The following is a 21531-nucleotide window of genomic DNA, read 5'->3' as shown; positions in this document are numbered from 1 at the left end:
TAAAAGTAAAATCCTCAAGCAAGGCCCAAGGACGCCACCGCCAATGAAAGCAAGAATGAGCAGGATACCTTGATGGCCTTGGTAAGGTAATGAGAGGTACACAATTACTAGTTTCTCTGGCATAGTCTTGGATTTTGACTTCAATATCTTACCTTTTCCAAAACCTGCCTTTGTCCAAGAAGACTTCTCTAAGAGTCTTCCTGGTTGACATTAGTGAATGTTTCCTTAGAACATTGCAGCAGCTTCTTACACCTCCTTTATAGTACCTCTTTCATTCTGCACTATATTAGAGTTATTTGTGGGAAAATCTTATCTTCCTTAGTAGGCTGTAAGATCCTATAAGTCAGGATCCATGAAAGCCAGGAGAAATCAGCTCTGAGTAATTGGACAACTGTACCAAGGGTGGGTTTTGTAGGTAGCAGCTCATTCAACATTAATTCATTCATATGCAGCAAGCATGTATAGGGTGTCTGTTGTGTGTCTACTGTGTGTCGGACATTGAGTTTGATTCTTGAGGAGGGTGTAAAGCAAATAAATGTTATTCGAAGACTTTAGCCTCCAGAACTCACCATCTCATAATGGAGGCTATCACCTCCTCTGATCCTCAATGTCAACTCAGAGGCAGAACTTGGAGTCAGGACATGTCTAGTCACCCAAAAGAGATGTAAGTCTGTAACTGATCATCTGGAGAAAAAGTGGCAAATTCCTACTTTATGCCACTGGACTTTGGACATTCCAACAAATATGAGGGTATGATGACTTTATCTAAGTCTCTAGAGATAAGGTAGGGACAAAGCACAGGAAGGGTCATTGTTCCTGCCTGTGGAGGGATTGGAGAGAGAAGACTGGCACTAGAGGTGAGGCTAGAAAGTATGAGGAAAAGCAGACAGTGTGCTATATCTTATAGAGGACAGGAATGCAGGGTGTGGAGCCAGGCTGCCCAACTCTGAATCCCAGCTTGGCCATTTACTAGCTGTGTGACCTTGAGCAGTTGCTTAACCTCTCTGTGTCTCAGTTTCCTCACTTGCGAACTAGGAATAATCATCAAACCTTTCTCATACAGTTACGGTGAGGATTTAGAGAGTTAATGCGGGTGTGGGCTCAGAGCAGTGTCAGTAATGTGAGTTGTTACATTATCTTTACTGTGCTGGAGCCTGGACTGAGAGCAGGTCAGAACCTGGGTGGGACGATCGTCAGGCCTTTACTGTAGAGATACAAAGCCAGGCTCTCAACCCTGTGACCAACACTTCCCAGAGAATGTCGGCTGTTAACCTGGGGAATAAATGAATTTCCAGGTTGCTCCAGTCTCAGCAGAGAGGCTTTACCAGACATGTGAACGCGATATTCCCAACTAAGCAGGAAATGTGGAGATCCTCCTCCTGGACACTCTCTTGCTTCAGGACATCAGTGTAAGCCCAGTTATCCATAGGAGACTCTAACAGTGACACTCTTCCTTCCCCAAATACCTCTACAGTATAGCAATCTTCATTGTTTCAGTATTAGCTACGGCCCTCATCCACCTTCTGATGGCTTTGAGTCTGCATTTCCCTGCGAATTCCATGACCCTCATAAAACCCAGAACTCATTTCTCTGCTCAACTATGTCTGGTGAGGAGAAAACAAAAATGACATAGAACGGTCCTGCCATCAGGACTTGATAATATCAAGTACTTTTCAAGAGTCTGGGGAAGACATTCTCACACATGCTGGTGGGAGTATCCATCCGAACGGTCATTCTGGAGGGCCACTTGGCAGTGTGGGCTAAATTTAAAATGCACAGACTCTCTGACACAGAGACTACAAGCTCCAAGTTTACCTGAGGAACTTCCTGTGAGAACAAAGGAGGCATATCAAGGACTTACACCGAGTCTTTTCATTCGAAATAGAGAAAGACCTCAGAAATAAGCTAAATACCCATCAAGAGAGAAACGGCTAAACTGTGACATATTCATCTACTGGAATACCATGCAGCATTAAAAGCATGAGATGTGTCTAGATTCACTGGCATAGAAGGATGTACATAATAATATGTTACTGGGATAAACTGTGCCCTGCCCCCCCCCCAATTCATATGTTGAAGCCCCAACCCCCAGTACCTCCGAAGGTGACTCTATTTGAAGATAGAGACTTCAAAAGAGGTAATTAGGGTAAAAGAGTCTTTAGGGTAAGTCCTAATCCAACATGACTGGTATTGTAGAAAGGGATTAGGACACAGACACACAGAGGGAAGTCTATGTGAGGACACAGGGAGAAGGCAGGCATCTACAAGCCAAGGAGAGAGGTCTCATAAGATACCAACCCTGCCAACACCTTGATCTTGGACTTCTGGCCTCCAGAATTGTGAGAAAACACATTTCTGTTGTCTAAACCGCCCAGTCTGTGATACATGGTTGCAGTAGCCCTAGCAAACTAATATACAATATTCGATATTTTCTGTGGGTGTGGATAGATGCATGTAATATATGGAAAATGGAATAGAAGAGTCCACCTTAGTCTCATAACAGTGGTTACCTTTGGGAGGAATTGGGGAATTATAGCCTTAAAAATAAGGTTTTAATTTTTGCAATGAGAAAGCACTCATCTATTATTTGTACGTCGATTTTAAAAATCCCTCTTTCATGGCACTCTATTAAATCCAGTATACAATACACTTCACCACCCAGATGCAACAATCTTTAGAACTTCATTCCACGTCCACTCCCACCCACACCCCTCATGCACCTGTTGGCCACACCAGAATATCCCATCCCTCTGATGCCTCCATGCCTCCATGCCTCCGTCTATCCCCTCTGCCTAGAATGCCTTCTCCTCCTTTTTAAGCCTGGGTTGCTGATTTTCATCCTTCAGAGCCTAGCTCCAGTGTCACCCGCTTTATAAACAAGTTGACAAAAGTCTTACTGGACAGATTTTCCTGGGCCACGCTTCTCTGTTCTTTTGATGTCTTATTCATATGCGTGTTCCCAGTGCCCATCAGTGTCTATAGGCAATTAAATGCTCAATAAATGGTTCTAAATGCATGGATGATAGGAATGCTTTCTGGCAGGTTGCTTTTTCAATCCAGGCCATCTCAAAGGCCCAACATTTCATTCTCTGTGTGTTAACTCAGGCTCCCTAGAGACGTGCACTGTAATTGTGACGTGAGCAAGGTCCAGCCTTTAACTGTTTCCTTAATACAACAAGGACAACTCGATTTCTGGGCCAGCCAAGCCCCATTTGCTTTCAATTCTAGTGAAATCAGCTGAGAATGTATTGCATTTTATTTTATTCAAGTTCTGTGCCCATAAAGGTCTTCAATTACTTAACCCGCAATAGGCCCAAATCAAAAATGCTTATTCACCTCTGACTGGGAGGCTCTGATAATGCAGGTCTTACCTCTTCATCGGCTTGGGGGAGCATTCTCTCTCCAGATTGGAGGATGTGTGTTTCACGTGCATTGCATTGTAGGAAGTGTGAGTATAGTCATTTTCATCACTGTAGTCTGGACCAAGTAACGTCCGGGCCCAAGTTCCCATGTCATAAGGAGGAAGGGTTCCTCCAAATTCAGAGGGCAAAAATTCGGGGTGGATTAGCTGGTGAAGGCTGTTTAAGTTGTTTCCATGCAGGAAAATCTGGAAAGGAAAAAAATAATTATCAACAAAAAATCCAAAACATATGAGCAACTATTTAGCTTAATACACAATTTAGCAATGACAAATTGGATGCGCTGCTGGTGATCATGGTGTTTAAAGAGGCATTCAATTTTGTGTCTGCAGCATAATCTTCATAAAATGTTAATTTATTGCTCAGAAAAGGGGATGAATTCATAGTCCTTAAAAAATGAAGTTTATGAACAAATTGGGTATTATTTGGCCGTGGCCCAAATTTACACATACAGTAATCTCTTAACTATCCCTGCTGTTAAAAAGGGTAGCAATGCAGACCATGCAAACCCCCAATCATGCTTCCCGTGCATCCCCACATTGTTCTGTTCCTCCTGCCCCCTCAAGGGCTTTCTGCCCTCTGTACCCTCTCCATCCCACCATCCTTTTCAAGCCTTTGCCAAGCGGTAGCCTCTTCCTCAGTCTGTCCCAGAGACACCTGCGCACTCTGGTTCTCCTCCCTGATGCCCCCAATTAACTATTATTTGCTGATTTCCATTTTTTCTGATTTGTTCATTTATGTCTTGCTTGCCCACAGGAAGAGAAGAATACTCAGGAAAAGGGATGGTGTTTTCTTACTCTTTTAATATATTCCCAGATCCCAGGGTGATGTGGGCACAAGGTAAAAACTTCATCCATTAGTCAGTGGAACTGAAAACTGTGGCCTGAGAACTTATGGATATTTTTACAGCCATCTTCCATTTATGTCGGGACTGAGGGCTAACACCCAAATAAATTTGCATCATCTAAACATGTAATGAATGGTGATGGAAACTGGCCAAACAGGGGAGAAAACATCCCCAAATTTCAATTATTTTCAGACAAATCCACAAAGTGGCTAAGCCGTAAGTCAAGAATGACCATTTCCTACAGTTTAGGAATTGACTTCTGAAAGTCTATTTAAAGTCCATCTGTAGAATGATATCAGTTCTCACACTTCGGGTTGCAAGCTCAACACACATCAGTTATATCCAAGTGTGGGACCACTGATAATACACACACAGGTGTACACACACCACAGTTACCATTATGCAATGGAAATGTGACTTTTAAAATACTTAAAAATAGGGGCGCCTGAGTGGCTCAATTGGTTAAGCATCTGCCTTCGGCTCAGGTCATGGTTCCAGGGTCCTGGGATCGAGCCCCGCATCAGGCTCCCTGCTCAGCAGTAAGCCTGCTTCTCCCTCTTTGCCCCTCCCCCGCCACTCGTGCTTGCTCTTGCTCTCAAATAAATAAATAAAATCTTTAAAAAATAAAAATAAAATAAAATACTTAAATATAGTATAATATACCATAAAATTATTATCAATTATGTTATATACTATAGACTATATTATAATATACTACGTAATAGAGGCATATGCTTGCTACATTGTTCCGTTGTATTGATTTTTTTTCTTTTTTTTTTATTCTTATGTTAATCCCCATACATTACATCATTAGTTCTAGATGAAGTGTTCCATGATTCATTGTTTGTGCACAACACCCAGTGCTCCATGCAGAACGTGCCCTCTTCAATACCCACCACCAGGCTAACCCAGCCTCCCACCCCCCTCCCCTCTAGAACCCTCAGTTTGTTTTTCAGAGTCCATCGTCTCTCATGGTTCGTCCACCCCTCCGATTTCCCCCGCTTCATTCTTCCCCTCCCGCTACCTTCTTCTTCTTCTTTTTTTCTTCTTAACATATATTGCATTATTTGTTTCAGAGGTACAGATCTGAGATTCAACAGTCTTGCACAATTCACAGCGCTTACCAGAGCACATACCCTCCCCAGTGTCTATCACCCAGTCCCCCCATCCCTCCCACCCCACCCCCCACTCCAACAACACTCAGTTTGTTTCCTGCGATTAAGAATTCCTCATATCAGTGAGATCATATGATACATGTCTTTCTCTTTTTGACTTATTTCACTCAACATAACGTTGTATTGATTTTAACTTATGACGTAATGGCATCATTTAAAAAGGAAAGGAACAAGAAGCTAAGTGCTAACATTCCTCAGAAGAATACTGTAGCACTTCAGAAAACTATGTAAATTTTCTGACATTGGATCTCAATTTTAATAAGAATTATTGCTTTTGAAGAAATTCATGTGTTCTGGCCTTTGCAAAACACCTCTTAGGAGGAACTATAGTGTTTGAAGCATGGACAAGCTAGAGATAAATATTAGCCCTGGTATTTAGAGCAAACATTTGTACCTACCCACCCAATACCTCCAGTTCTTTTTTTTCATTTTTTGTACTATCAATTTTATTTGTGATACTCACTTTTTCTGTTTCAAGTTTTTATTTAAGTTCCAATTAGTTAACATATAGTGCAATATTGGTTTCAGGAGTAGAATTTAGGATTCATCACTTACATATAACACCCACTGCTCATCCCAACACCCATTTGGGCCCTCCTTAATCCCCATCACCCATTCGGCCCATCCCTCCAGGCACTTCCCCTCCTGCAACCCTGTTTGTTCTGTATAGTTAAGAGTCTGTTTTATGGTTTGCCTCTCTCTTTTCTTCCCCTATGTTCATTTGTTTTGTTTCTTAAATTCTACATATGAGTGAAATCATACGGTATTTGTCTTTCTCTGACTGACTTATTTAGCTTAGCATAATACCCTCTAGCTCCATCTTCGTCATTGCAAATGGCAAGATTTCATTCTTTTTCATGGCCGAATGATACTCGAGATACTAGAGGTATACCATATCTTCTTTATCCATTCATCAGTCAATGGACATTCAGGCTCTTTCCATAATTTAGCTATTGTTAATAATGCTGCTATAAACATTAGGGTGCACGTGTCTCTTCGAATCAGTATTTTTGTAGCCTTCGGATAAATACTTAGTAGTGAAATTGCTGGGACTAGGGTAGCTCTAGTCTTAACTTTTTGAGGAAGCTCCATACTGTTTTCCAGAGCGGCTATGCCAGCTTGCATTCCCACCAACAGCCAATATCTCCAGTTCTTAAAGGATAAGCAGTGCTGTGGAAACTGGCCCTGTTTCCTGGGACTCTGTGGGATGGAAGAACTCAGCAGATAGGAGGCTGGACTCTTCACCTGTCAGATTCTATTCCGTGCCCAGAGCTCCAGAAACTCCCTTCTATGGCACAGCAGCATGTATAAACTGCTTTGTAGGAGGAATTCCACTAGCTCCTTTCTGAGTAGAAGATGCAGCCACTGGGAAGCCTGAATCCATACTGGGAACAGTCTAGACACTTCTTTGTCCTTAGCACTGTCCTGAGCCTTCGACATTGCAAAATGCTTCCAAATGTCTCTGCCTTCTTAGGCTGGTGAGTTCTAGTTCTTAGTTCCACCCTTGCTTGGGGACAGGAGAATTACCCCTCCCATACCCTGCTGCAATGTTTCCTAAGGATCTGGAAGCATCTGAGATTTAGGAGTTAGGAACACTGTGTACGCAGACGGAGGGCCCTCATATCATCATTCCCCCCCTGCATACTCAGACTCTTCCCCAGCATGAGGTCCCCTGGGTATAGGGGCATATGCAAGGTGCTGTTAAGAATGACCGTGGTCAGGGGGCGCCTGGCTGGCTCGTCGTTAAGCCTTCGGCTCAGGTCATGATCCCGGGGTCCTGGGATCGAGCCCCACCTCAGGCTCCCTGCTCAGCAGAGAGCCTGCTTCTCCCTCCCCGACTCCCCCTGCTTGTGTCCCCTGTCTCATTGTGTCTCTCTCTGTCAAATAAATAAATAAAATATTAAAAAAAAAAAAAGAATGACCCTGGTCAGGGATGGCCTGGGTGGCTCAGGCGGTTAAACGTCTGCCTTCGGCTTGGGTCATGATCCCGGGGTCCTGGGATTGAGTCCTGCATTGGGCTCCCTGCTCAGCGGGGAGTCTGCTTCTCCCTCCCTCTCCCTGTCGCTCCCCCTGCTTGTGCTCTGTCTCTTTCTCTGACAAATAAAATAATAAATAAACAAATATATTAGAGGAGAAAAAAAAAAAAGAATGACCCTGGTCAGATTCCCTTGAGAGGTAGTGCACCTGAAGTAAGTGAAATCAGGAAGTTTGAAAGAAAGGAAGCTAAATGGTAAAGAGAATGAGAGTCACTGAGTCGCTACCACGTGATTGGCGTTACATGACCGGCTTTTCATATGCTGCCTCTTTAAATTACCCAACAGCTCCATGATCTGGGTGTTGGTCTCCCCGTCTTTCTAAATGAGGAAACTGAGATTCACAGTGAGTGGTGGAACAATGTTCAGTCTCTCGGCTAATCAGAATGCCATGACAAACCCCGGCTCTGATGGAAGGTGCTGGCCTCCCAAATGTCATCAGCTGATGCAATTAAGACTTTAAAAGCCTTCTTCCTAAGAGCATTATTATTTCCCGTGAAGAATGCTTTCCCAGCCTCAAAGGTGATGGAGCTGGCAGCGATGACCCAAGAGCCGTAGGGAAGAAAAACAAATGGTAAACGTTCTTCATCACGATAATACATTTGCAGGACAAAACGCTAGCTATTAAAATATGCCGTGAACGGAAAGCTGCTTGACCCCATAGCTCCCTCGAGCATTTACAGTAAAATGGGCATCTGGTATTTGCATGCCTTCAAAGTTTCCTTTGGTTTGTCACTGGGACTCTGAAAATAACCCAGTTCTACTAAATTATTGATTAAATCCAGGCCATTTGCAAACTCCAGCTGGGCTCAAATGCTCAGGGAGTGCAGAAAAGCAGAAAACCCACAGTGCAAAATAAGGAGAGAGGGAGAGAGAAAGAGAGTGAGGGGAGACAGAGATGGAGAGGGGAGACAGAGATGGAGAGGAGGGTCCAGCAATAGCCCCTTGGCATCCCCCCATTGGGTGTTTGTTTTCATTACCCGTTTCCTGGTCTTGTCTTTAAGGAATGGCTTGATGAGCGTGTACAGGGCGTGAATGTACCAGGGTTGGTTGACAAAATGGACTCCTCCGAAGCGGGCAGGAAAGCTGTCCTGGGGTGGAAAGAGAGAAATGCACACCAATTAGCACACATTCCAGACTAGACTGGGCCCATAGGACTGCAACCTTGGGAACAACCAATTTCTTCTCTCTGACGGAAGCACAAGCTAATGGTAAGGAAGAAAGCAAGCAAGCACACATCTTTCCTAGCTGCTACCGTTTCCTCTATCCCCCTTGCTTCTTTCCTCTCCTTTGACTCCATAACTTAAAAATCGTGCATAGTTGCCGGCTCTGTCTTCCCAAGTCACAATGGTATGACCTCTGATGTGGCACAGGAGTGTGTGTGACCCAGATAATCAGGGAGTCCAAATTCTCCCATGTGTCAGGCAGCCAAAGCTTCAGGTCCCCCAAGCCCTGAGCACACACTCCCTCTTCTCCCTCACTCTCCGCCTTCCAGCTACAATCCTCTCTGCTAGTGTTATCGCGACAGCAGCTGAACTTTCTGGGCATAGGAAGGGACTGGAAAATGATTTCAAATGATCTGAAGAGCTGGAGCCCTCTGGAATCCACCAACGTCTGACAGCATTTGCTGGCAACGTTTCCACAAAGGGCTAGATCTTTCTTTCATCCTGGGACCCACACAGTAAGACCCAGGGAAGAGATATTTGTTGATGGATGGGCTAGCTGGTCCCCTTAACTGAGGGAATATGGGCCTCCTCTTCTGCAGGTCAATATATTTTGTACATATCAGGAAATGAGAGCATCTTTCAAATGCTTCCAATTTTAGAATCCAGATCAGGGCGCAAGCTTATCTTTTAGACAAACTGAAAAGCAGTTCTCCACGCTAATTAGATCCACAAAATAAGGGCCCTTGACCATGAAGTCCGAGCTAGTCCCACAGCCCCAGGACCTGAGTTCTTGAGGTAGGGCCCCCACAGATTGCATTGCACTCATCTTGGTTAGTGGAATTTAAAAAGGAGGAACAACTCATTCAATTTGAATTGCCAAGTGTGCTGCCAATCAATTTCATCGCAACAAACATCTTTGTAAAATGTAAGCAAGAAGAGATGAAAGCAGAAGGAGCCTAGCTGCCCGAGCTAACAGTTCAGGCAGCAGGCTGATCCCTGAGGGTGTATGAAATGCCTTGCCTCGGTCCTTTTAGTAACAAGGCAAGAGGGTTATTAACTTTTCTTCAGAGCCCTGCGAGTTTACAGGATCCCTGGGCATCTTGCACACCGAGACCTAGCTCCCAATATAAGTACCTGAACTGTGTACATAAGGGTCGACATTTTAAAAAAACTTAAAAATTATTTTTGCTTCTACCTAAACATTTTACAGAATACAAAGGAATCGCATATTTTGAAGATAAACCAGATGATTTGATTAAAAGTCTTGGTTTTGGAGGGTATATTTTATTTTATTTTATTTTAAAAAATTTAATGAAACCACCAGGCAAGGGTAGAGAGGCTTTTTATACTAATTTGTACATATGTCATAATCTCTCACTATTCCAAATCTGATTTTAAATATGTAAAAGTTTTTAATAAGGCTGTCTTTTCTCTTTTAGGTAGTTTGGGATCTAAAAATTCTTTTGTGCCTTAAAAAAAAAAAAAAAAGATCATTCCCCAAAGTTTTTCCTTAGCGTAAGTGCTAAACACTAACCTCGCTCTTTTTGGTCCCTTTGAACTATACTATAAAGGGTTATATACTATACTACAAAGGGTTTATCTATAAAACTAGGGCTTTACTATCTTTTTCTAATAGGTCCAATAAGAGGGGTTTTATTTCTATTGAGAGCCTGTTTGTTATACATTTTTAGGTTAGTAAAGTGGAAGAAAACTCTGTAAATAATACTCTAGAGGCAGTAGGCAAAATCTCAAAGAAAATATTAGCCTTTTAAAAATGTCTAGAAACTCTTAGTCTATGGAAACTCAATCATCAAAGACATCAAAACTGTTTTCTCTTTGTGTCAGAGGAGATTGAAAGAAAAAACACAAGGCTGAGACCCAGTCAGTTCTCTCCAGGTTGGCCCTGGTTTCAAGTCTGCCAGCCTGAAGGCATGGGATTTTATTGATCTCATCCAGGTCCCCCTGCAACTATGTGCAGATACACGCACGTAAAATCCTGTGCTTCAGAGGTCTGGGTTTGGGCCAGAGTAGAAACAAGATCACTTTTCTTCAGGTCTCGCTAAAAAATTCAAGTGAAAGGCCCTCTTGTCTGATAAAGACAACATGGAAATGTTCTGGTATTCTCAAATGAGCCTGCCCACGTTATTAATAATAGTGTGTGTGTGTGTATGTGTGTGTGTGCGGTACAAGGGAAAGATGAGGGAAGGAAAAATTAGCAAACACAACCCTCTTATAAGCAATGCCTATCATTGTTGGTGGTGTTGCCTGGTCTCATTAGCAAATGACAGATACAGGGGAAGCAAACCACATATAAAGGGGAAATGTCTCCTAAGACCCCAAGGGGTTCACTACCCTCGTGGAGGTGCATTTCATAGGGCCTTGAGCAGACCCATCTCAAGATGGTAGGCCAACATTCAATGACAATGTAACACTGTCAGGGTTCTTCGTGACTAAGGGGTATGTGCTAAAACATAACCTAGGCTCAAGAACAAGGTGTTAATTTCTGTACATTTCATGATCTGTCAGTAAAAAGATAACATCACTTCAAATTATAAACATATACAAATCATAAAATTTGTCCCCCAGGTTATTCACTTATGACAAAAATAATACCCATTCTAGAAAAGTCAAAAATAGATGTAAAAAGTTTTTAAAAATCTAGAAAATAGAAAAAGGCAAGAAAGAAAAAAGAAAAATCATGTATATTCCCACTGCTAAAGACATACTCCTGCTATTTTCAATCATTCAGGACAGGCTACATTATATTATAATAATACACAAGCTCTGCTTTTTATCACTTAAAACTATAAAGATTTATTTCTTGCTCACACAGAATAGAATGTCCTTGCTAGGTTGGCAGGGAGCCATGCTTGATTTGCTCTCAGCCAGGGATGTAGCCTCGCCCATCTGGAACAGTGCTGCTTGCCATAGCTAAAGGAATCACACCTTAACTCTTAAGTTAGGCCACCAGAAAGTGACATGCTTCATCTATCATATAGACCAATCACGTGCCTGACCTCAGACAGGTCAGGAAGTGGGATCCTGCCATGTGCCTAGTCGGGGAAAGACCAAAAGTGAAGGTGGACAGCACTAAGGTTAACCAAGCTCTGTTACCTGCTTCCCTTCCTCTCCCTTCCTTTCATTTGCTTCTTTCCTTTCCAAATGGGATCATGTTTTTAAAATTGGGCTTAATAACTATTCCTTGATGGCCTGCTTGATGCTGATGGTATAGTATCAAATACTACAAATGTAGCATTTATGGGGTAATGGGGACACCGACAACAGCAATCGAGTAATGATTTGTTTAGTGTCTTTAATTCTTCACTAAAACATCAGTGCATACCTTGTACCTTTATAGTTCAGCACATAATTATGAAGGCAAGCACATCTCCCAAATTAGTCCTCAAGGCATTCTGACTCCACATTCAAGAGTGCTCCTTCTAAATCCCTGCTACCTGGAATACTGGCTCAACAATTGACCTACAAATCTGAGCTCCACTCACTCATGTCCAGGAGTGCCTCTTTGCTCTCTGAATATTCAGAGTAAGGCTGTTCTCATCCATGTGCATGTTTCCTATATGCAAGAGCTATGAAAGCATCTAAGTGTTATTAAGATAAGGATCTGATATCAGAGAGTGAAAAGTAGAATAATGTTGACTTGAGATAAGTGGAGGAGGAGCCAGTGACCAAGAGAGTGATGGAATAATAAGGAATAGGTCTGAACATATAGGGAAAATAATTTTTAAAGGAACTGGAAAAGCCAGTTGATGGGGATAAACTCAACTATGAAAGGGAAGGAGATGGAGGAAATTCTATTGTACATAAATCTAACAGTGGGATAAATACTGCAGATGGACCTTCATTGTGGAGAATAAGAGGGTAAACTAGAGACATAGAGCATTATGGATGTGGCCAAATCCTTTCAGAGTAGTGCAAGGTACCTGGGTAGAAGGAATCACTGTTGAGCTCAGAATTGCAGCTAATTAAAGAATCAGGGTCAGCTCCCTGGAAAGAACTGTTAATGCCCTGATTGTCACTAACCAAAAGAGATGTACCTTGTAGGAACTGCAGAGCTGCCAAAACCTTGAGATATCATGATGCAGTGGCCACTCACCAGATGTTCATTTGTGCCGGCATTCAGATTTTATTACTAAGTAGCATCCAGTCCCCTGTATGCCAGTAATGAGGATAACCTCCCCTTCCCCACTGAGATGCTTTCAGAAAAGTGGACAATCAGGACTTTTTACTGTCACCAAGTGGTAATGAAACCACTGCCACCATGGTGTCAATGGAGACCATGTGGGAAGCCAGAACTCCTATCCCTGCCCAGTAGTAATGAGGAGGTCCCCTTCTTTGGGTGTCAGCAGAGGTCGAATGAGGAACCTGGATGTCCACCTCCACCTGGCAGTAATGAGGCAGCATACCCCCTTTTCCTGCCAGAGTGGTATCCAAAACAACAACAACAACAACTAAAACTAAAGTTTACATAAGATCCAGAACTTCAGATCATAATACAGAAATGTCCAAGTTAAAATTAAAAAATCACTCTTCATATCAAGAACTAGAAAAATCTCAAACTGAATGAAAAATGAGGCCTACACCAAATGACAGAGATGTTAGAATTAATTGAAAAAGACTTTAAATTATCCATCATAAAAAAGTACTTCAAGAAACAATTATGAACATGCTTGACACAAATGAAAATAAAAATAGAAAAACTCAGAAAAGAAATAAGAAGTGTTAGCAAAGAAGTATAAAATATAAAGGAGAACCACAATTTGAAATTTTGAACTGAAAAACATAATAACCAACAGAAGAAGTGGTCAAAATTCAGCAGATGGGCTCAACAGCAGAATGGAGGGGACAGAGGAAAGAGTCAGTGAACTGAAAGATAGAACAATAAAAATTACCCAATCTGAACAACAGAAAGAAAACAGAGCTTAAAGAAAACAGACTCTTAGGGACCTGCGGGCCTATAATAAAAGATATACCATTTGTGACATCAGAGTCCTAAAAAAAGGAGTAAGAGGGCAAAGCTGGAAAAGAACTCAAAGAAAGAATGACTAAAAACTTCCAAAATGTAGCAAGAGACATAAACCTACAGATTGAAGAAGCTAAGCAAACACCTAACAGTATAAATTCAAATAAACTGATGCCAAGACACATCATAACTATATTTTTAAAAACTAAGGACAGAATATTGAGGGTAGCCAGAGAAAAACAGTATCTTGCCTATAGCAGAAAAACAAATGAAATGTCAGTAGATTTCTCATTAGAAGCCATGGAGACGGGATGGAAGTTGCACAATATTTTTCAGGTGTTGAATGCAAAGAACCATAAACCTAGAATTCTATACCCAACAAAAATATCCTTCAGGAATGTGGAGGAAATCAAGAAATTCTCAGGTGAAGGAAAACCAAGCAAATTTGTCGACAGCAGACCTACCCTAAAAGAATAGTTTAAAGAAGTACTCTTCAACAGAAAGGAAATGATGAAAAAACCTTGGGTCATCAGGAAGGAGGGAAGGAAGAAATATACAGCAACCAAAAATATAGGTAAATATGATAGGCTTTTCTTCTCCTCTCAAGTTTTCTAAATTGAAGGAAAAATCATGTTCCTGTCTAATGTGGTTCAAAATGTATGTAGAGGAAATATATAAAACAACTTTATTATAAATTGGGGAGGAAAAAGGATATAAAGGGAAATAAAGTTTTTATATTTCACTTGATAAAATATCAACATCAAAAGACTATGATATTAGAAATGAATCATGCTATACCTAGAGCAATCACTAAAAAAGCTGTACAATGAGATATACTCAATAACATCATAGATAAATAAAAATAGGATGCTAACAAAAGTACAAGTAACCCAGTGGAAGGAAAAAAAGAGAAAATAGAAATGTGAAACAGAGAGAATAAACAGAAAGGAGAAAATAAAATGGTAGACTTAAGCCCTAACAAATCAATAATTCATTTAAATTTAAATGGTCTGAAAACAGTAATTAAAAGACAGGGATTGGCAAAGTGAATTAGAAAACATACTGTGTGTGTTTTGAAGAAACTTCAAAGATAGCTGTATAGGCTGCAACATATAGGAAGTAAAAACTGATATAACTGAAAGAAGAAATAGACAAATCCCCAAATACTGGCAAATTCAACATCTGTCTTTCAACAACTGATAGACTTTTAGACAGAAAATCAGTGAGCATATAAAAGAACTCAATAATGCCATTAATAAACAGGATCTAATTGGTATGTGTAAAATATTCCATCCATTAGCAGCAGAATATGCTGACTTTTTAAGTGACCATAGAACATATATCAAGACAGACTGTACCTGGGACATAAAAAACCACAACAATCTTAAAAGAAGTGAAACCATACAGAGTATATTCTCTGTCTGTATGGAATCAAACTGGAAATTAATTACTGAAAGATAACAGGAAAATTTCCAAACTCTTGGAAACTAAAGTACACATGTTTAAATAATTCATGGATGGGGCAAAGAAGAAGTCTCAAGGGAAATTTTAAAAATGCATGGCACTGAAGGGAAATGAAAAGACAGTGTATCAAAATTTGTGAAACACAGCTAAAGCAGCACTGACAAGAAAATTTATAGCACTAAACACATATATACAAAAAGAGGAAAAATCTTGAATCAATAAATTAAAGCCCCCACCTTAAGAATGTAGAAGAAGAGCAAACTAAAGCCAAATCAAAGAGAAGAAAGGAAATGATTTAGAGCAGAAATCAATGGCATTGAAAATAGAAAAAAATAAAGTCAATGAAAGAAAGAGCTGACTCTTTGAAAAGGTCAATAAAATAAACAAACTTTTAGCAAGACTGACACAGAAAAAAGGCGAGATGTCACAAAATACCAAGATCAGGAAAAGAACAGATATTGCTAAAGACTCTGCAGACATCAAAAGGATAACTGAGGAATACCACACGCAATTATACACACATATATGTGACAACTGAGAAGAAATGGATCCATTCCTCAGAAAACACAAACTACCACAACTCACCCAATATGAAATAGGTAATTTGAATAGCTCTTCACTATTGAGAAAATTATTCCATTTGTAATTTTAAAAGTTACCCAAACCAAATCACTGGACTCAGATAGTTTCACTGGGACAGTCTACTAAACTTTCAGAGTTAGCTCCAATTCTACACAACCTCTTCCAGAAAACAGAAGAGAAGGAAACACTTTCTGATTCATTTATGAAGCTAGTATTTACCCTGATACCAAAACAAAACAAAAACAGTACCAAAAAATAAAATTGCTGACCAACATCCTTCATTAATATTGTTGCAAAAAATCCCTAACAAAATATTAGTGAACAGAAATCAACAATATGTAAAAAGAATTATACACTATTGATGTGGGAACAAAGGCAAAAGAAAAATTAAATTTCCTTCCATTGACAAGTCCTTGAAACAGGCAGAGTGACATTTCTCTAGGAACTCAGCTGCCTCATTGTTAATACTTTGCTAAGGGCAAGAGGCAATCTTAGCCTGACCCCCAAGATCCTATAAGTCCACTTTAGTTTATAAAAATTCCTTTGGAAACTTCCTTTATCTCTACCCCCCAAGATATTTGTTGGCAATCATCCCCTAAGCACATGACCCACTGATATACATCTGAAAGGTCTCATGACTAAGGTTTTATTAGGCAGTAATAAATGACCTTTTCCCAACAATAGCTACCCCCCTCAAGGTCCTGGAAATCTTGCTTCCAAATTCCTTAGACTTACCCTATCCCTAACCCCCTCCCAACTTGGAAGTATATAATGGGCCACTCCTCATGACCCTGGTACAGCTCTTTCTGCTCACAGGTCCTGTCTCTGTACTTTAATAAAACCACCTTTTTGCACCAAAGACATCAAAAATTTTTTCTTGGCCGTTGGCTTCAAACCCTAACATCTTTCCTACATCACTATGATCGAGTGGGGTTTATTCTCAGGGTGCAAGCCTGGTTCAGTATTTAAAAATCAATTAATTGAATGATTAACCATGTTTCTAGTTTCTGTATTTGATACCTGGGGACTTCCTGATGAGGAAGGAACTGCCTCTTGGCTGATTAGAGCAAATGACTCAGCCACAAGCACTCCTTTCATATCCAAACTAACAAATCCAGCACCCCCCATTGCTTTCTATATCACTTGATAGGATCATACCCCCCAACTGCCTCCTTTATCAGACTCTTACACTCAAGGCCACTATTCATCTGCCCTAATCCCCTCCAGGGTCAGGTACCAGCCAACTAAGGACAGCTCCTCCATCCAGGAGCCCACTGAAATTACTCAAACTAGCCTAAATCCTAAACCTGCTTAGACTCTTTTCCCTGCCTTGCTCATTTCTTCCCATGAAAATCACAATTAAGACTCTTGCCCAAGTTTTCTCCTCTCTCCCTCTGCCTCCTGACTAACCACAGGGCTTCCTCTTGTGCCCCTCCCATCATGGTGTGCCATGCCTTTGCTTCTAGGGATCTGTGAATAGAATGAATTTCTCCTTTCATGACAGTCATTTCCATATCTGTGTGTCTTACCATACCTGATTAAAACAAACCCCTGTTGCCTTTACAATAGTAATCCATTGTTTTAACAGGCTAAAGAGGAAAAAATTTCATGATCCTATCAAGTGATATAGAAAAAGAATTTGACAAAATTCAACACCCACTCATGATCAAAACTCTTGGAAAAAACAGGACTCTGCACATAACATGATTATCTACATAGAAAATCCCAAGAAATCTATTAAAAAAACACAAAAACCAACCCTCCTATAACTAATGAGTTCATTAACATTGCAGGATACAAAATAAACATACAAAGAATCAATTGTATTTCTATGTACTAACAATAAACAGAAAGACACCAAAATTTAAAAATGTATTACTATTTACAATTGCTCCAAAAATTAAATACTTAAGTATAAATCTAACAAAACATATCTGGGATTTGTATGCTGAAAACTACACAGTGCTGATGAAAGAAGTCAAAGATTTAAATAAATGCAGAGCCATATTATGCTGTGAATTGAAAGAAAACATACTAAATATGTCAATTCCCCTCAAATTGATAAACAGATCTGCAGTATCTATCAAAAGCCAAGAGAGATTTTTTTCTGTAGACATCAATAGAAACATTCTAAAATTTATATGGAAAAGCATAGACCCTAGCACAGTTAAAACAATTTTGAAAAGAAGAATAAAGTGGAAGAAATCATTCTACCAAACTCAAGGCTTATTATAGCTATGATAATCAAGACTGTGTGATATTGGGGGAGGGAAGAATGCATGGATCAATGAAGCAGAATAGAGAACTCAGAAATAGATCCACACAAATATGCCCAACTGATTTTTGACTAAAGTACAAAAACATTTCAATGGAGGAAGAAAGCTTTTCAACAAATAGTGTTGGAGCACTGGATTTGCAAATGAACCTGACTTAACCCACACAACTCATGCAAAAATGAACTGAAAATGCATCATGGACTTAAATGTAAAACAGAAAATGATACAGTCTTAGAAAAAATGTTGGAGACAATCTTTAGGATCTCTGACTAGACAGAGTTTTTATTTTTTTAAGTATTTTTTTTTAAAGATTTTATTTATTTATTTGACAGAGAGAGATACAGCGGGAGAGGGAACACAAGCAGCAGGAGTGGGGGAGGGAGAAGCAGGCCTCCCGCTAAGCAGGAAGCCTGATGTGGGGCTCGATCCCATGACCTGAGTCGAAGGCAGACGATTAATGACAGAGCCACCAAGGCGCCCCTAGACAGAATTTTTAGACTTGACTCCAAAAGCATGATCCATAACATGAAAATAATAATAAATAGGATATTGTCAAAATTTAAAGTTCTTGCTCTGTAAAAGTTCATGTGAAACAGTTGAAAAGAGAAGCTACAGAGTGAGACAAAATATTTGCAAACCACTTATCTCACAAAGGAATACTATCTAGTATGTATAATAAGGCTCAATCTCAGCACTAAAAAGGCAATCAATCCAATTAAAATATGGACAAAAGGCATGAAGGGACATTTTACCCACAGAAATATACAGATGTCAAATAAGCACATGAAAAGAAGTTGCCTATCATTAATCATTATTGAAATGCAAATTAAAATCACAATGAGATATCACACTATAAACCTACCAGAATGTCTTTTAAAAAATGAAAACACCAAATGCTGGTGAGGATGTGGAGAAACTAGATCACTTCTACGTTGCTGGTGGGAATGTACAATGGTACCGTCATTCTGGAAAACATTTGGCAGTTTTCTGAAACACTAAATATACAACTACCATATGACCTAGCAATTGCAGAGCATTTATCCCAGAAAAATAAAAACTTATGTCCACAAAAAAACTGGCACGTGGATGTTTATAGATTTATTTGTAATAGCCCCAAACTGGAAATGACATGAGTGAGTAGTTAAACAAATTGGAACATTCCTACCATGGAACACTACTGATATACACAACAATCTGGATAAATCTCTGGAGAATTTTTGCTATGTGAAAAAAGCCCATCCCGAAAGGTTACATACTGTATGATTCCATTTATATGACATTCTTGAAATTACAAGTTTATAGAAACAACAGATTAGTGGTTACCAGGGGTAAAGGAGTGGGTGAGGGTTGAGGGAAGTGGGTGTGGCTATAAAGGGGTAACGTGAGCAATCCTTGTGGAGATGAAAATGTTCTGTATCTTGACTGTATCAATGTCAATATCCTGGTCGTGATATTGCTGTATAGTTTCACAAGACACTATCAGTGGGGCAAACTAAATAAAGACTCTACGGGATCTCTCTGTATTATCTCTTACAACTGCATGTGAATCTACAATTATTTCAAAATAAAAATTAAAGAATGTGATTACTGTGAATATTTCAAAACCCTCCAAAGTGGAAGTAGCCATTTTTAAAGTATAGTAGAAGCATTTCTAAGGATGATCTTTTCTGCCTTACATAAAATGTTAAACAAAAAAATGCCAAAGTAAATTACAAGGCATGAGACACATTGCAGGACATTCTAAGGGGCTCTTCTTTATTTTCTTCGGGAGTCTTGGACAGTGTTCAGTGATTCTTGCAATCGACTAGGAATGTACTTTATTTTTTAATGGGCACTTCATTTGCACTTCATTTTCACACTGGCACTCCTGAAGCATCACTCGGCTGCCTCTTCTTGTGTTTGATTGGGATTTAGGAGCAACATGATGGAGGCAAAACTATTTCCTCTCTCTTTCTTTGACAATCAGATACAGATGTTCCTGGTGGCAGTTGGCCGAGTTTCCTGCTGGATAATGAAGCACTTACTAGTGCCATTTTCTAAGATTTGTAATGCCTGCAGGCGAACATACTTCATAATAGGGCTCAAAACACATCTGATCTCAAAATCACATTGCCCTGCGAAGCCTGGGGGCTTTTGCGCACAAGGACTGCCCTCTCAAACTCTCAACTTTTCTCATCTCTTCTGCTGCCCTTATGTGAAAAGTAGAGCAGGACCACTTCAATTCACAAATCTATGAACTACCCCATCTATTAAAATTCCTCTGAAAACCAAATGCAAAGAAGAAAAAGGAAAGGATGAGCCCGTGAGCTATCTCTCAGACCTTCTGCCTCCTTCCCTTTAGTTGCTCTGAGTGGTTTTCAGGACCTTGGCAAATGGCATCCATTCATTCATATAACTGCATGTATGTAGGTCTGCAGGCAAGATCAAGACAGATGCATGAAGTTGCCTTTATCTATTCAGTTTATGCATGTCCTACTAATGACACCCATTTCCCACATCAAAGCGGACAGATAAAAACATTTTCAGCAGCATAAATGGGTTTCACTGATGCAAGAGAGCCTTCTAAAAATGCTATATTTCATGCTGATGGGTTTTTATTATACCACGTGGTAGTCATTAGTGTGAAAGTCACATATTCACCTATTTGCAAGGAAATGGAGAGCTCAGGCCATAGCAGTTACACACCAAATGCTTTATATGTATCAGTAGCAAGCATGAGAGAGGAGAGACGTGCTTATTAGCAAAGCAGCTGGGCTACGGATTTTTTTCCAATATGTGCTCCTAGAAGTCATTGCTGATTTCTGAGAGGCTGTACCGACCTGGTTTTCTCTTGAGGTGAGGGAGGGCTTGGGTTTTTTAATGCAGGTTTGGATCAGGACAGGCTAGAGGATAAAGTATTATCTGCAGATCCTGGAATGGATTGGCAATTCTCCTAACCATAGTGAGCGAAGCTGGCCTTCTGTCAAACCAACTGGACCAGCAGATCAAGCTCAGAACCTTCCCTGGCTGCAACCTAAGCAATATTCCTTGACAATCTCTTTCATATTCAATCCTGTTCAATAGTTCGACAAACAATTATTGGGCCCCTCTTATGAGCAAAATGCAGGGGTGCAGGGATATAAGAGACACACTCCTTGTCTTCGGCCAGTTTATGGTTCAGTGGGAGAGACAGGGAAATGACAATACTTTCAGGGAAAGACACAGAATTCAGAGTTTAGGTTCTGTGTTCTTCCTCAAAGCAGAACTAATAAACCTCAGATAGTCAAAGGTGAAGATCAGGGGAAGGCTGGATGTCCTGCAGAGGCCAATACAAAAGCTTTATATGAAAGAGCTAACAGAAAATCTATGTGATTATATTTGAGAACCTTCAATGCTTTATTTGCCACCAGGAGTCCCTACATTTTGCTTAGCATCACTATGTTCTAAGAATAAGCTTACAGATGGTCTCTATTTTAAAACAGAAAAACATAAGAGAAGAAAGGAGGGAAGGAAAGAAGGAAGGAAGGGAAGGAGGGAAGGATGGAGAGAGGAAGGAAGGAAAGAAGGAAGGAAGGAAGGAAGGAAGGAAGGAAGGAAGGAAGGAAGGAA

General features: G+C 40.3%; 1 protein-coding gene across 1 annotated transcript in view; it reads right to left on the bottom strand.

The window, feature by feature from the left end:
- Positions 1-21531, bottom strand: part of CLVS1 (clavesin 1) — a 164409-nt gene that overhangs the window by 24920 nt on the left and 117958 nt on the right. Inside the window, exons 3-4 of the mRNA XM_035011221.1 lie at positions 8455-8565; positions 3372-3607 (exon numbers count right to left, since the gene is read on the bottom strand). Of these exons, the coding sequence (XP_034867112.1) occupies positions 3372-3607; positions 8455-8565 (347 nt within the window). The remainder of the gene's footprint in view (positions 1-3371; positions 3608-8454; positions 8566-21531) is intronic.

This window comes from Mirounga leonina, unplaced genomic scaffold (genome assembly GCF_011800145.1).
Source record: "Mirounga leonina isolate KUSES-001 unplaced genomic scaffold, KU_Mleo_1.0 Mir_165, whole genome shotgun sequence".
NCBI lineage: Eukaryota > Metazoa > Chordata > Mammalia > Carnivora > Phocidae > Mirounga > Mirounga leonina.
Note: the sequence above shows the minus strand (reverse complement) of the source record. Positions and strands in the feature narration are given on the sequence as shown.